The sequence below is a fragment of the Budorcas taxicolor genome, chromosome 1 (genome assembly GCF_023091745.1).
Source record: "Budorcas taxicolor isolate Tak-1 chromosome 1, Takin1.1, whole genome shotgun sequence".
Classification (NCBI taxonomy): Eukaryota; Metazoa; Chordata; class Mammalia; order Artiodactyla; family Bovidae; genus Budorcas; species Budorcas taxicolor.
Window position 1 is genome coordinate 122043046 of NC_068910.1, and position 15309 is coordinate 122058354.

Below are 15309 nucleotides of genomic sequence, written 5' to 3' on the forward strand. Positions count from 1 at the left end.
TCAGGTACTTTTAACCCCTTGTTTGTCAGGGTTGATCTTGACAGCGATCAGCTTGATGTTAGAGGCAGTGCAATGGGTGATCACACAAGTCAGGGGACAGGGTGATAATCAAAACCTGAATAAACAGAGAGGGACACCAAGGGGACAGGTGATAATCAAAACCTGAATAAACAGAGAGGGACACCAAGGCCCAGCCTTGTCTCCTAGCACAGAGTGGCAGGGTCTGGAGAAGGCAGCTGCCAGGCATTGTCACCACTGAAGAAGGGAGGAATTGGGACAAAGGGTCAATTTTTCAGATGCTTCTGTGGGGAAGCAGCATTTCTGCCTTGTTATGGCTCCAGATGGTTGTGAGGTTGTCCATAAAGGACAATTCTCAACAGGATCAAAGACAGAGTATTCTAGGCTGAAATGGATTCTATCAGTTTCAGGTATAAAAGTTACTCCAGAGACTCACCTAGGAATTCCCTACTCATGAATAAGGAATCAGTACTGCCTCTCCTTGTGGCCACATTCCACTTCCACCAACTCTTCCTCCTTCCTTTTTTCCTTCCTTCAGAAGAAGCTATCAAAAAATTGCCTTCCCCTCCAAAAATGTCCTATGTTTTAGCTCTTAAAGTTTAGTGATCAATACCAGTGTCAAAATATTTTTCACCTATATATTTTGCTAAGCATATAAATATACAAATATTCATGCCCGCTATGTTTTCATCTCTCTTCTCTTTTCATTCTGTAATAAAATGCCTTTAGCCAGCAACTCCTTCCCATCTGACAAACTTCCTCTATAATCTATCCTCTTAGCATAGACACCAATATTCCTATCTCAAATTGATACTTTAAATATCTCTGACAATTAAGAATGTCTTTATGTGTTAGATCACTCTATCTTTTATCTTTAATTTTTTTTCTGTATTTTTAATGTGTGTGTGTGTGTGTGTGTGTGTATGTTAGGTCATTCTTAACCCTCACGTATAATATACTCTGGACTGCCAAAACTGGATAGGCTTATTCTGCACTGGAATTCGCTCAAGAATGAATAACTTTCATTAGGCTAATGACTGAAATCTTCAATCTTCCTGGTGTTTGTAGGTCCATCACCTATAATTCAAAATACATTTAGTAAGATGGACCAGCTGGTGAGTACAGCCCACACTGTAGCTGGATGTGGGCCTCTGTTTTTAAGGCCCTGTGAAAGTCTGGAAGAGTAGAGAGTGCTTGATTTATTTTTAAGGAAAGTAAGGCCATCTGACAGATTTCCAACTGAAAATCGGTCAAGGCTGGAGATTGGTTTACTGAGACCATGGCGCATGCCAGCGTCTATTTTCTCATGGCTGACTCCCAGTCTTGGCTGAATGCACTACAGCCTTTCCCATAAGGGTAACCTAGGACATGACACAAGGAGAGACAGGCCTTCCAGGAATTAGATGAGGAACAAAATCAAAGGCTCCTCAAATCATGTCCAAGCTGCCATTCAATGAGTGGCAAACACTCAAATCACAATACCTGACTTCCAATAAGGCAGAAAAGGAAATCTTCATTCTCTACAGTTCATATTCAATCCAGATGTCTACAAGACAGCAGGATTCATGCTAACACGTTGCCAAGGCAGCACCAGATGTTTGTAACAGTTAGGACCATGCACAGGTCGAGGTGGAAGACATAATGATTTTTCCAAACTTCTCTGAAATAAGGAACGAGAATTCTTTGTGTGAGTTGGTGGGTGACACATTTGACACCAGGAACACCTGGTGGAGGATGGCTTTCATCACCAGCCAGCAAGTCTCTCTACTGGATTGTATGCCTACTTCCTCTCAAGACATCTGGATTATAATCAAGCTCACTGGCTCCTGGTATTTGACAAGACTGGAAGCCAAAGGTTGACTCCCAGTTGAGCACCAAATATATGGCTTTGCAGTAATAGTCTCTCGGGCTTCAGTTTTGTCACTGACAGGATTAATGCAGCCTGACCCTGAGGAGCAGCTGTGAGGATTCCTTGTTAATGAGCAGAAAGCAATTACAAGTATTTTTCAATTATAGTGCTCTAGGCCCTCTGACAGCTCATTGACCACAGTAACAGCATTAAATCCTCATCATCACCTATGAAATGCATATAACCATGTTCTAAGCTGAGACTTAGGAAGCAACTTGCTCAAGGTTACATGCAAATACATTGTGGCTGTGGATTTGAACCTCTTTGACTCTAGAACCTCTTTTGTGTCTTTTGCATGTATGACTATTGGTTGTTGTTGGTAAGGACACTCTCTCTTTTTGTTCTCCTTGAAAAACATATGCATTGTAAGAAATAAATGTCCACAAATCAATCACTGCTCCACTAATGACTTATGTTAAGACATTGGAAAAGTGAAGCTGCTCAGTCGTGTCCAGCTCTTTGTGACCCTATGGACTATAGCCTGCCAGGCTCCTCCATCCATGGGATTCTCCAGGTAAGAATCCTGGAGTGGGTTGCCATTTCCTTCTCCAGGGGATCTTCCTGATCCAGGGACAGAACCCAGGTCTCCTGCACTGCAGGCAGACTCTTTACCATCTGAGTCACCAGGGGGTCCTAAGACATTGGAAAAGATGCTATTTATTTTCCTTTTGAACTAGCTCAGGGAAAAATGAGCTAATAAAAATAGAGAGTGCACAGCTGAAACTTCATACCCAAATAAATTAGGGAGACCTGCTGGCCAACGCTGTACCTATAGTAAACAATACTGTATTGCACACTTCAAAATTAGTTGAGGATAGATCTCAAGCTAAGTGTCTTTACAAAAGTAAAAAAATATATATGATTTAGAAAGCTAGACCATGTTAAAAATCAACTGACATTTTCATGACTTAATTACAACGCTATGTGTTCATAGCACCAAGAGTATGTGACACAGAAATCCATGAAGTAACATGTTATATATACTGAAGTTAAATGTTAATTAATGGAGGGACTTCCCTGGTGATCTAATGGTTAAGATTCTGTACTTCCACAGGAGAGGGCAAGGGTTCAATCCCTGGTAGGTGAAGTAAGATTCCCACATGCCGCAGTAAGGCCCCCCACTCCCTCACAAATTGCTAACTAATGGGAAAAAGTATGCTTTATGTGCTTTCGGACAAAATATATTTTATGAAAAATACCCAGGATATGCAAATGGCACAAGAAGGATTTTCATTATAGTTGAAACAACAGTAAACAAAAGTAGAGAAATTGTGTAAGAAAGAAAGATTTTTGTTTTTAAATAAAGCTCTAGAGATGTAATAGTTATAAAAGAAACTGGGTGGGTCAGATCTGGGGCTTCTGACCATGAGGCATAACTACTCACAGTAAATTTGCCATGTTCCCACGAGAACCGCGGCGAGTTAGACCTTAGCTGCCCAACACTGAGTTGTACGCCTCATATGCATCATTAATATGAAAAATTGAGAAAACTCTACATTCAGCCAAATTCTTCTGCTTTCCAAAAGGACGTGGGCGCCATTCAGTCCATATTTCCACTGACTTTTCATTTAGTTTCACAGCTTCTCTCAGCCCCCGCTCACTCTCCCCAAGCCTGGCCAGAGTCAAGGACTCCGAAGGGTGTGCGGGACCCCATTTATGAGGGAGTTACCTACAGCATAGAGGCTGAAGGAGGATCAGATGGTGCTGCTCACAGGCAAGAAGACTCAGGAGACAGAAGAAAGTGTTAGAATATCTCTCTGGCTATTCTTTATCAGAATACCTCCCCCACTCTGCCCCACTGAATTACTTCTCTCCTTTTCCTCCATCTTACTGACTTTCAAACTGTAGACTGTTTGCATATTTTTCATTTTAGTGTTCAAAACTTAAGCCAGAACCATCCAGGACAGTTATATAAGTAGTTAGGCAGACTAACCTTTGTTCCCACAAGCAAATAGCCCTCTGGAAACCCCAATTTTCCTTTTGATTCCCCACCGACCTCTCCCATAAGGTATGCCCCACCTTAACTAAGAGAAAAGCAGTAATATAATCATTAAAATTGTTTCAGAGAACCTAGCTGGAAGTGGTCGATTTTCATGGTGCTGTTGCTGACAGGACCGAAGATGGTGATCACGGAGACTTTCCTGGTGGCCATCTTGCAGAAACTTTCCAGATACTCATCTCGCTGCTGCACATACATGCTGTTTTCAGCCTTGGGAGCAGTGATCAGCTGGAGGAGGGCAAAAGCAAGCAAAAAAATTAACTCACAGTGATAGTTTCACACTGAGGGAAATGTCAAAGGGATGATCTAGAATAGAGGACTGATGGTGACTGACAGGATGTGTGTGTTAGTCGCTCAATCATGCTCGACTCTTTGTGACCCTACGGACTGTAGCCCACCAAGCTCCTGTGTCCATGGAATTCTCCAGGCAAGAATCCTGGAGTAGGTTGCCATTCCTAAACTAGACTGATACCTAAACTGGATCGTTTTGTTGGATAGTTAGCATAATTAAAGCCAAAAGAGACCATTTGGAAAGGCCTTTTTAAAAAAATGATTCCAGACAGTTTAGAGTTTCTACTCACTTCCACTATCATCTGCCTTCATTATCAGTCTCCACGTGTCTTGGTTTTCTCATTTATGAACTCTGCACAGGAATACTTCTTTCACAAGGCTGTTTGTTGTAAGCATTACATGACACTTAGCATGCAATAATTGTCCAAAAAATGCTATCTCTCTCCCTTTATTTTGATCTTCACTACCTTAATTGGCTGCTCAGACACTCGTGAATTCAGTGGCTACCACTATTATTTCACATCTTACAGGGCAGAGTTTCATAGCTTGGTCTTGGGCACTATGAAACATTCCACGGCTTAGAATTTTCATTAGGTAAAATTCAGAGAATTTTTAGAATGGCTCTTTGGCCCAGTTCTGTCTCCGAACATAATTATTGTCATATTGGGCCTGCACAGAGCTCCTGGTGGATGTCTGTGATGCTGAAACCCTCCAACAGGATGAATTTTTCTCTTTCTGTTCAGCATTCTTTCCAATTCAAACCTGGCATTTTTCACCTAGCCCCTGTGTCTCTCACTCAATTTGACCCTCTGACTTCAGAAGACAGAGCAATAAAAAGAGATGCTTTGGTCACCAGCTATGTGGGAAAACACAGACTTCACTATTTTGGATAAAATGAGGATACTCTTATTTTTCAAGGTTCCTCTTGAACTCTCTCCCTAAGAATGCCTCAATGTTGTAATCTAGCCAGATATAAAAGCCTTTCTACTACGGTGATTATTTTTGTTGCCTTTTCCTGAGTCTTCTCTAATTTTATTAGCTTCTTCCTGAGCAGAAACCAGGATTGTGTAGCACATATGACGAATGTGTGGGCATGTGCTATTTGCCCTGAGGTGGAAGGACATGAAATTTTATTCTGATGATGACTAGATTTTTTTGATCTCTCTAACCCTAAACAGCTTAATCGGCTGATGTCTGCAAAAAACACTGTTTAGTCACCCTATGCAGGCTTCTCATTAGCTCAGAGGCCAGCCTCTAGACCAGAGATTGAATTGGACCACCAGAGAGTTCCCCCATCTATACACTTCCTTTCATTTGACGAATTTATCAAGCACTTTTCTACTTAAAAAAAGTTAGTCCCATCTAATCTTACAAAATATTCCTGAAGTTTGTGGCTATTAGCTTGGCATTTTGCAGAAGGGAACTCACCATGTTGTTAAACTCTTTATCAAATACTTTATCAAGATAGTAATAAATCTAGTCCCAGCTCGTTTTGCTGTTTATTTTGCTCTGTCTGAAATGTATTTATTGTGGCCTGCAGGCGTTCCCTGCGAAGAATTATCTGTGCTTGACAAAAATACTATCCTTCATGGAAATCAAAATGAGTTCAATAGCTTTTGAGTAGAACATTAACAAAAATTTTTCCACGATGAAGCTTTTGTTTATGTTTTCTCAGATTGTTATTTATTTTAACAAGACATGATTTCATCTATTTTTGATTTTGTGTTTATGAACCTCTTCAGATGGACAGGGTGGGTAGGAAATGCTTGGTTTAGAAATATAATTCCCCAAGAGGAAAAATAATAAAATTTCCCTTAATTTATTCATTGATTCACACTTCGCCTTAAAAAAGATTTAAGGAGGCTGTAGAAAGATACAGTGATGGTATTTTTGCTTTGTTAGTTTTTTAATTAGCTACATGGCATTTGAAAATATTTCTTTATGTTTTGATGGTAGTCCACATCCAGGTGTTTTGTTTTCAGTTGGTATATTTCAGTCTTTTCTTTTTGGCTTTTCTTTGCTCACAGATACACTATTTTGAAATACATAAAATGACTGTTTAAGTGAGAACACAAAATAGTAAAAAAAAAAAAAAAGAAAGAAAGAAAGTAACATGTCTTGGTAATGATTTTTGACTCCCTGACCTAAAGGAAGGATGAAAGAAAGTAAAAGTGTTAGTCGCTCAGTTCTGCCAGACTCTTTGAGACCCCATGGCTGTAGTCCACCAGGCTCCTCTTTTCACGGAATTCTGCAGGCAAGAATACTGGAGTGGGCGGCCATGCCCTTCTCCAGGGGATCTTACCAACCCAGGCGTTGAACCCAGTCTCCGGCACTGCAGGCAGATTCTTCACTGTCTGAGCCACCAGGGAAGCCCCAAAGGAAGGATAGGCTCATATTTAGAATACATGCTAGATGATTGATAACTCCCTGGCTCTGAAACTTCAGATCCATGCATAGACTCCATTCCATTCATGGACCCTTGCAGTCCATGGACAGATCATGCTATGACAGGATTTTAAGAGTTCTCAAAGCCCCTTCTGGTCTCTTTCTTCCCCTTGTGCATAACCGAGAATTTCAGAGAATATGCAATCATACCAAACCGTATCCTGCCAGGCAGCTTCTCCCATGTATCTCTGAACACAGTAGCCTCAGACTGTGGATATCCAGTGGGAACTGCACTTAAATAAGTAGAGGGCTCTGATGTTTACTTTCACCTCAGGCCCTTTGCCCAGGGAAGCCTTAACCCACCTGGGAGGTGACATTCATTTCGCATGACTCACTTCCTAGATTCTAGCCCTCCACAACCTGGCCTCAGGCTCTCTCTTGCTAAACTTTCCTCCTATTCCTCCCTTAAGTGACCTCTTCACCCTGTAGCTGGACTGTGGCCTAAATTATGAAATGAGAGGAGTCTGAGTGGCACAGAGAAAGGGTGATGGTAGTCAAAATCCGAAGATCTGCATTTTTGTCCTAGTTCAACCCCTGGCTACTCTGTAGCCTCAACAAAGCCTTTTAACCTTCTAAACCTTGGTTTTCTCATCTTTGGAACAACTTCCCTACGAACTCATAAAATAGTGAGAATCAAGCATACATATTAGTATATATATTACATAAATATATACAGGCTATGTACACCAAAGCATCATAGATGTATGCTGCCTTTGAAGAATTCACTCACATTCCTTCCTTTACCTTCACCCATGTCACCCTTCTCACCCAGAATCTCCTCCCCTCCCTTCCACCTTATCAGAATCTGAGTCATTCTTCAAATGCAGCATCCTCCTTAAAGTCTCATCTATTCCACAATGATCACTTTCTCCTTTTAATTACTGTTCTTATTATGTGCATGGCTCACCTGGAATTTATGTATTTCCTTGATTTACCATTTTGTTTTATGTTTATGTCACATCTCTGTAACTAGAGTGGCAATTCATCAAGGCACTGAAGCCCCAGCCCCACTACTGCCTAGTAGGTAGTAGGAGCACAAGCTCCTCAGGTTACATCAATCTCTCCTGCTGGAGGTGTGGTTCCCTGCTAGGTGCAGCCCACAGACCATTGGTAAAGACACTCTCCTTTACATTAAATCTGCTTTTTGAGTTTGCAGCACAGAAAGTGCTGCAAAATGAAGGCAGCTGATCATCTGAACATATTTCAGTGACTCTTTCCCTGTGTACTGACATCTATGTCCCATTCATTTTCTAGCGTGGCAGTACTTCAAACAGAGTTTAAAATGGTAACCATTTCCAGTCTCCTCTTTTTAAAAAGAGCATTTTAGAAGACTGAAGAGACTTAGCACAGAACTTCCCAGTAAACATTATTGTCTGGCACTTGGCCTCTTTCTAGTCTGGTGGTGATAAATCAGGGCATGTATCGTGAAGCTAGAATTGTGTTGTTCTTTCTTATGTTTCTGTTCCAACTTTCCAACTGGCATGTTGGCACAAGGAGCCTCAGGCTATAAGGAAGCTAGTTTGCATAAGTAAAGGGTGCAAATGGGAATGGGAAGACGCTGGGGGGAGGTTATTTTAAGTCAGCTTACTCCAAGTACTGTGTTAAGCTCAAAACATTAGACTCTTACAGGATTCTGAGAAAAGGCATTTCAGCTGGTAGTCTGCCTCAGAAAATAGGAGGTTTATATTCTTTTCTAAAATTAAATCAAGTAAGTAGATTATTGTCCCAATATCCAAATTTCTGTAGTAAAGTTAAAAGTACTAACATACTTGAATTACGGGAGATCCAGTCTCCAAAGAATACTTAACCTTGAACTTGAATCTATGTATTTCAGTGTGATGAGGCTTCTTGTTCATTGACAAACAGGTCAATGGGCACAGAGAACAGCATGATGACTTTTCAGCTATACCCTACGTATTCCTATGTTTCCCTGATAAAAGACTCATCCATATTCTCAATTTTGTCACCCCCAGACCAGCATCAATCAGTCTGAGGGATTAGATTAACTGGGATTCAATCTATTGTTCTCCACTTGACTAGGTGGAAAGCCAGTGAATTGAGGTACAAAGAACTAGCTGAGTATTAAAGGCAGAAATTCTACATTGGTGCTCAGCACAAAATGTTGACAATTGGTATATCTTACTGTTTTTCTGAGTAATTCAAGATTGAAAAGGAATTTTAAAACACTTGTATTACAAACAGGTTCATTTCTCAGTTTCTGGTTCCCTTCATGGCACAAGCCCACAGTAAGCTCACATCCCTGGGAAGGCAGAACGGGGAAGTGATTGACCCTGAGTTTAAACTCAAACATATCTCAGTTTTAATTCTGGCTTTGTCATGTATTGATTGCCTATACACCTTGGGAAACTTCTCAATCTGTCTAAACTTCTGTAAATGGAGTTAATTAGTCCTTCCTCATGGGATTGTTGTGAAAATTAATCCACAGTCTCAGCCAAGCACCTTGCAGGATGTGCCCCTTTTGACTGACAGGCTGAGAGACAGAAGGTTTGGAGGTGTGACCTCTGACCTAGCTCTACCTGTAGCTCCTCTGAAGACCACTAGGATGCTATTCATCCAACTATAAGCTGTACCATCACTGCCAGTGTTTCTCTAAGTAGTTAAGCATTAAAGAAGGATATAAATAAATGCAAAGGACTACGTTATTGTCACTGAGCACCAGGTTACTGAAAATCTGGAAAGAGAAGCTAAAAGGCCTGCATAATTTCTTGAAGTGCAAATCTCACTTCAGTTTGAGCAAACTGGGTTAGGCTGAGGCCAGTTGGGGGGGCTATGTTGTCATCTGTACTTTAATAGTTTGGAAGCTGCTGTGCCTTAATGAATATTAATTAAATCACTGAAACTTCCTGAATAACATCAGCCATGTTTGACAGGAAAAATGAATGGAAAAGAGATAAGCAGTACCAGCAAAATATTTTTCCCAGACACTGGTCTCCTCTCTGTCTGGTTAAAGACTTCTCTCCATCTTTCAACTTTCCATTGCATTTATTTTATAATGTCTTTTCTAATCCATTTTTATTTTTTGACATTATTAGCTCTTCAGAGAACACAGTTCTGATATGACCGTCAGCCAGGCACACATGGGACTGAAATGCAAGGCTAAAATGCCTCCTGTTGGTATTTTCTTTCTAATAACAATCCTAGATCTTGGTCCAACCCCAAAGAGCAACACTGCCATGAGCAAGCCCAGCTGGTTTCTGTTTTGCCTCACATGACATCAGCAGAAGCTGTTGTCTGAATTTTCATTCGCTAGAAATTTATGATCAGGGATACTGTTAAAAGCAGAAAAGACCCAGCCGGGCTTTCAAATCCCTGACTAAGGGAGTGGAAAGAAATGAAAGGCTAATGACTAATATCAGGGATATAGTATGAAAACCCCTTTCTTCTGACTCATGAGCTACAGGCAGTGGAAGTATTTGCCAGATGGGTGCACAATTACAATCCTGACATTTTACCCATGATTATTCCCCCCCTGGTTAAAACCTGACCATGCCAGACAAAGTTCCAGGTACTCAGAAAGAGAGCAACAGAAAATGCTACTGATGATTTCCCATACCCCAAAGAGAGCAGTTTGCCTCCAAAAGTTCTGTACTAGGTAGAATTCTACTCTAAAATCAGTGATTCTTCTGGTTTGGGCTGGAACATTCCCACTTAAACCTGCGTACTCTGGCAATAACCAAATAGTTGTTAAACTACTCTAATAGCCTATCTTCTGTTAACCAAAGTTTATAGAGTTACTTTAAGGCGCTGGTTAGAAACGAGTACCAACATACAAAATATATATAACAAGACATACACACACACATGAATCTGTAGAATCAATCAAAATTTAAGTTTTGTTCTATTACAAAGATATACTAGATGGAACAGCTAAGAGAATTTGGGGACATGCCCCATCCAGGATAACTCTCACAAGGGATTCTGCTCTGAATAACATTTCAAAGCGAGCACATTGAACTTTTTGAAACCCCTAAAAGATAAATGGGCACCAGAGTCACTTTGCTCAGATCATTAATCCAAATTTAGTTAGAAAAATGAAAAGACTCTCTAAGAGATGCCTTGAGAAATGAGCATCTATCTCTTTTGGCTGTGGGAATGCAGGGCATGGAGTCACCTTGTGTCTGCAGCAGGATAGATGCTGTCCTCACATGAGACAGCTCCCTCTCAGGCAGCTAGCTGAATTAATTCCTGACTCAGGTTACCCAGCATTAACTTACAGATCTATTTCTCTGAATTAACCACATCATGCCCTTTTCCTCCTAGTCATCCCGGATTAAAATGCAGCATTAAGAAGCTAGGGGCAAAATCTTGGAAGGGCACTAAAATAAGGGCAAAGAGACACTGAGAAAAGATGAATCATTCCCATCAATGATGAAAATTTTCCATACCTTTAAGATGATGCTTATTCTTGCCCAAAGCCCTCTTGGGTCTGACTAGACTCTGGTGTCATTCTTTGGATGGTGGCAAGGAACGGCCAAAAGAGTTACTGAGACGGACCTGGGACTTGCTCAGTACCCAGGGCACTCAGAACCACAGGCAGAGTAGAAATAGGACTGCATGTCTCCTTTTTCACACACACACACACGTTCTAGAGGCCCAGGAGAAACTGACATGACATCTTGACTCCAAATTCAGATGTGCCTCTAAGGCATCAGAAAATGGAGCAATTAACCCAGCTTCCACACTTTGTTCATTTTGCTTCTTACTAGTAGCTGGGCAGTTGTGGGGGAGGCAGGCTTTAGGAGAGAAAATTTCAGCTAGCTGGTTTAAAAAATATATTTGTGGGGCCAGACAAACAAGGACCCTTCCCCACTACCAGTCATACCCACTCCCCAACCAGGCTGCTACACTTTCCCCCTTTAAGTCTCCCAATTGTTGGTATAGACCTAACTGTTGATATAGACCTGCTATTTTCCCATACACATGCTTCTAGTTTTTAAGCTCATGCAGAAAGAAATCCTGTTCCTAAATTGTGACTGCCATCAATGCATTCCATTTTATTAATTCTTTTATTCTTCTTTGAACTTGGCAGAAGGGAGTTGTATTTAGAACCCTCTTGTGGAAGAGAGCCTTAAGGAGGGGATGGGTCTGGTGGGTTTGGAAGAAGTTGAGCACAGAAGAAGCTGAGTGCTTCCCTGGGCTCGTGGCTAAGATCCCCCAGTCACTGACTGCTTAGGGCCATGGGTCTGTGTGGATAGAGGTTCATAGAATGCCTAAGTCAAAAGGAGCTACTGGCCTGGCTGTCCTTCTTTGACAAACCTCCTGATCTTCCTGACAGATTACCTGTTTAGCCATAGCCTGCTATCCAATAACGTGATTTTAGAAAAATAACACTCCAAGTCCTAACACTGCCACAGCCTACAGAACAATACCAAGGAGAAGATTACTTACAAGCAGCCTTCGTTTGCCTTCAAAGGGTCCCAGTAGGTCGGTCACCGACTTCCTGGGATTCTGAGTGAAGGGTTTTGCGGGTTTCAGGTGGCCATCCTGCTCTGTCCTCCCCACCTTTTTCTTCTTGTTCTTCTCTTTCTCCTGCCTGCTCTTTTTCTCAGCCTTGTCCTTCTTCACTTGCTTTTCACTCTTGAGTAACTTGTCTGCTTTCTCACTCTTCACCTTTTTTTTCTTCTCCTGCTCGGGTTTCTCAAGCTTTTCGTGCTTTTTAGACTCCTTCGCCTTTTTGGGGGGCATATTTCCCCCCTGCAACTCCTCCTCCAGCTGAGAGGTGGTCGGCCGGCTGAGGTCATACTCATTGCTAAGAATTTTGTCCTGGGCTTTCTTTTTGGGAGGTTTCCCCTTTGCTGGCTTGTGAGGACCTGGCACCACGTTGGGGTCCCGGGGGCCATGCTCCCGCCTGTCTGTGCGGTTGTCCCGGAAACGGCCCGCGCCGGCCCTGGTGCTGGGCTCGGAGATGGCGATGGAAGGGGCAGCTGTGAAGACCTCGAAGCTGGTGGCCTTGCTGGGTCTCCTAGTGGTCGGCGGCCTCTCTCTGGGCTGCTCCTTCCTGGGCAGAGGGTAGAGATTCTCGGAGGCCACCGGCCCCTTGGCAGTGGTCACCTCGGCTGTTGCTGGGGGCCTGTGGGGGGCCGAGGAAAGGTGCACTCGGGGGGTCCAGGGCCTCTGGGTGGTCGGAAAGGCCGTGGTGGTTGTGGGTCTTGCAGCTACCGTCACCACCCGAGAGGTGGCCCGCGTCACTGTTGTGACCGGAGCTGGAGGCAGTGTGGTGGCCCGTGGGGTTGGAGGAGCGGGGGGAGGGGCCCCTGCAGTGGTGGCCGGTTTTCTCACCACCTTCACCCGACTCTCTCTGGTGGGTGGCACTTGCGCTCTCCTCTGCTCCTCTTTCCTCTTCTCACTGCTCAGGCCTGGCCTTCCTGCCTCTCCACCATTGTTCCCCTCCTCCACCACCTGGCCCTCGACTCCAGAGGCCTTACATTTTTGCACAAAACCCTTCTGCCTGATCTTCTCTATCCTGCGGATGGGTCCCTGGTCGATGATTTCATACATGGCCTCCAACCTGACCGGGTAAGGGTAGCGTTCCTCCACCTGCAGTGTCTTCTTCAACAGCACCATGCCGAATTTGCCCTTCTCCAGCTTCAAGAAGCTCAGCAGCTTTGGGATGAGGCTGGGGTCCAAGGGCTGCTCCAGGATGCGGCCCTCACTAGTGATCCTTCGCACCTTGCCTCCTTCCTCGCCTGCCTGGTGGAATAGCACGATCTGCTGGATGTGCCTCTCAGCCAGCTCACAATACACGTCGTCCTTCAGCAGGCTCATCATGAGCCGGTAGTAGCCGTCCGAGGCATGTGGGGCCGAGATGACCCATACCCTGTTTTTCCCTGCAAAGCTGGCAAGGATGTTAGGAGAGCTGGACCCAGAGGGGAAGCGCAACATTCTTGACCGAGCTGAGGACCCCTCATCTCGGACCATCTCACGGGGAGAGCTCCGAGCTGCTGGGCTCTGCTGAGTTCTCACTGGGGCCCCACGGATGCCCAGCGAGGCTGGCGGCACGGTGGCATGAGCTACTCTCAATACCGGTATGCTCCTCCTTCTTTGGAGAGGCTGAAGGTTTGGTTCTTCCAGAGTGGTTCTCTCAATTCCCTGAGACCTCCCTGTGTGCCTCAGTAACCGAGCTGGCCTTCTGTTGACGGCGGAAACCAGAGACACTTTCTGCCCTCCACGGCTCCCTCTATTCATGGTCTGCCCTTGGGGTTCTGATCCACACACCAGCCACAGTGCCAGCAGCATAGTAAAACTGGGTCCCATTCTCCATGTCATTGTGCAGTCCTCTTTGGGGAGACAGCAGGGTCAAAACAGAAAGGGGAGGGCAGAGAAAAAAAAAGAAAGAAAATCATTTAATTGCAAACAGAGCTGGGCATTATCTTTATCTATCTTGGCCAAGGAGAGGGGGAAGGGGTGGTTGGAGAAGAAGGAGGGAGGTCAGAGAATGGAAAATCGGATGAGATCCTGTTGCTTTTAAGTCCCTGTAATTTGTCAGTGCTTAGCAGAGACAGTTACATTAAGCAGGAAACTCAACTCAGTTCCCCATTCAGCATGCTTGCACTGTTTCAACTGTCTGATGCTCCAGAGAAAATGCACACTGAGCATATTAATTATGACAACATTCCTATTTCATTTCTTCAAATAAATGACAAAGAAACAAACAAACACAGTAAAGACAGGCAGGATTACACACTTACATAGTGGCTCATGGAGATGGAATGCAGAGGTTTTAAAAAGCAATCTGAAGTGTGCTTCCAGGACAGTTCCTAGACGAAATACTTTTCCTCCCAATTCTCCTTCTCCTTTGCAAGGCTGGCCGATACAAAGGGGTGTGCTGCAGCCCCAGCTCCCAGAGCCGCACACAGACCACCGCCTGTCCGGTCCTGAGGGCTAAACTTTCTTCTTTTTCTTTCTGGCTGTGCTTTTTTACCTTCTTGACAAGTAGAATGAGGTGAAAGGAGCTGTCCTTTTAAGTCTTTGCATCTCCATTTGTCTGCAGCTTCTGCTCGGGCGGTGTGTCTGCGAATGCCAATCCCCCCCGGCCGGCCGACAGCACTGGACGCCCCTTAAAGTGGAGTCTCAGCTATTTCTAAATCTGGCTCTTTCTCTTTTTCGAGTTCCAGGATCCTTCTTATCACCCTTTCCCCCACAGTCTGGCTTAGTCTCTTTGTTTCCGAGCGTAAAAGCACTGGGATTAATATGTTTTCCAGGCCGAGGGAAAACACAGGAATGTGATGTTGAAAAGGAGTTTTTTCTTTTCCTTATGCTTCTCTCCTCCCTTTATTTCTTCCCACCTTTTCCCTCCTCTCTTCCTTCTCCTTTTTCTTCTTCCTCTTGCCTGGATTCAGTCCCAGAAATGCCAGGATAACCTCAGTTTTGATCCAAACCAAACTCAAACAACAGCAGCCACTGGAAATCAAGGAAACTTCACTAAGAATTTAACAGATCAGCAAAACACCGCCTCCTTCCCATTTCAGCATGGTGAGCGGTGAGCCTGGACTGGGAGGGAGAGAAGGGGCTGTTCTTTGGGTGGGGGTGTTGAAACACTGCACATCATCATAAATCACTTTGGAACAGGATGGCTGAGGACTTAACCCCTTCCCTACTGAGTCATCAGGACACTGTCCTTTCCTGT

At 43.7% G+C, this 15309-nt stretch overlaps 1 protein-coding gene across 1 annotated transcript in view; it reads right to left on the bottom strand.

The window, feature by feature from the left end:
• The window catches only part of CCDC80 (coiled-coil domain containing 80), a 35461-nt gene extending 20358 nt beyond the window's left edge, over positions 1-15103 (bottom strand). Inside the window, exons 1-3 of the mRNA XM_052636296.1 lie at positions 14372-15103; positions 12072-13960; positions 3998-4154 (exon numbers count right to left, since the gene is read on the bottom strand). Coding sequence (XP_052492256.1) covers positions 3998-4154; positions 12072-13949 — 2035 coding nt within the window. The 5' untranslated portion in view covers positions 13950-13960; positions 14372-15103. The remainder of the gene's footprint in view (positions 1-3997; positions 4155-12071; positions 13961-14371) is intronic.
• Between the last annotated feature and the right edge of the window lie 206 nt (positions 15104-15309).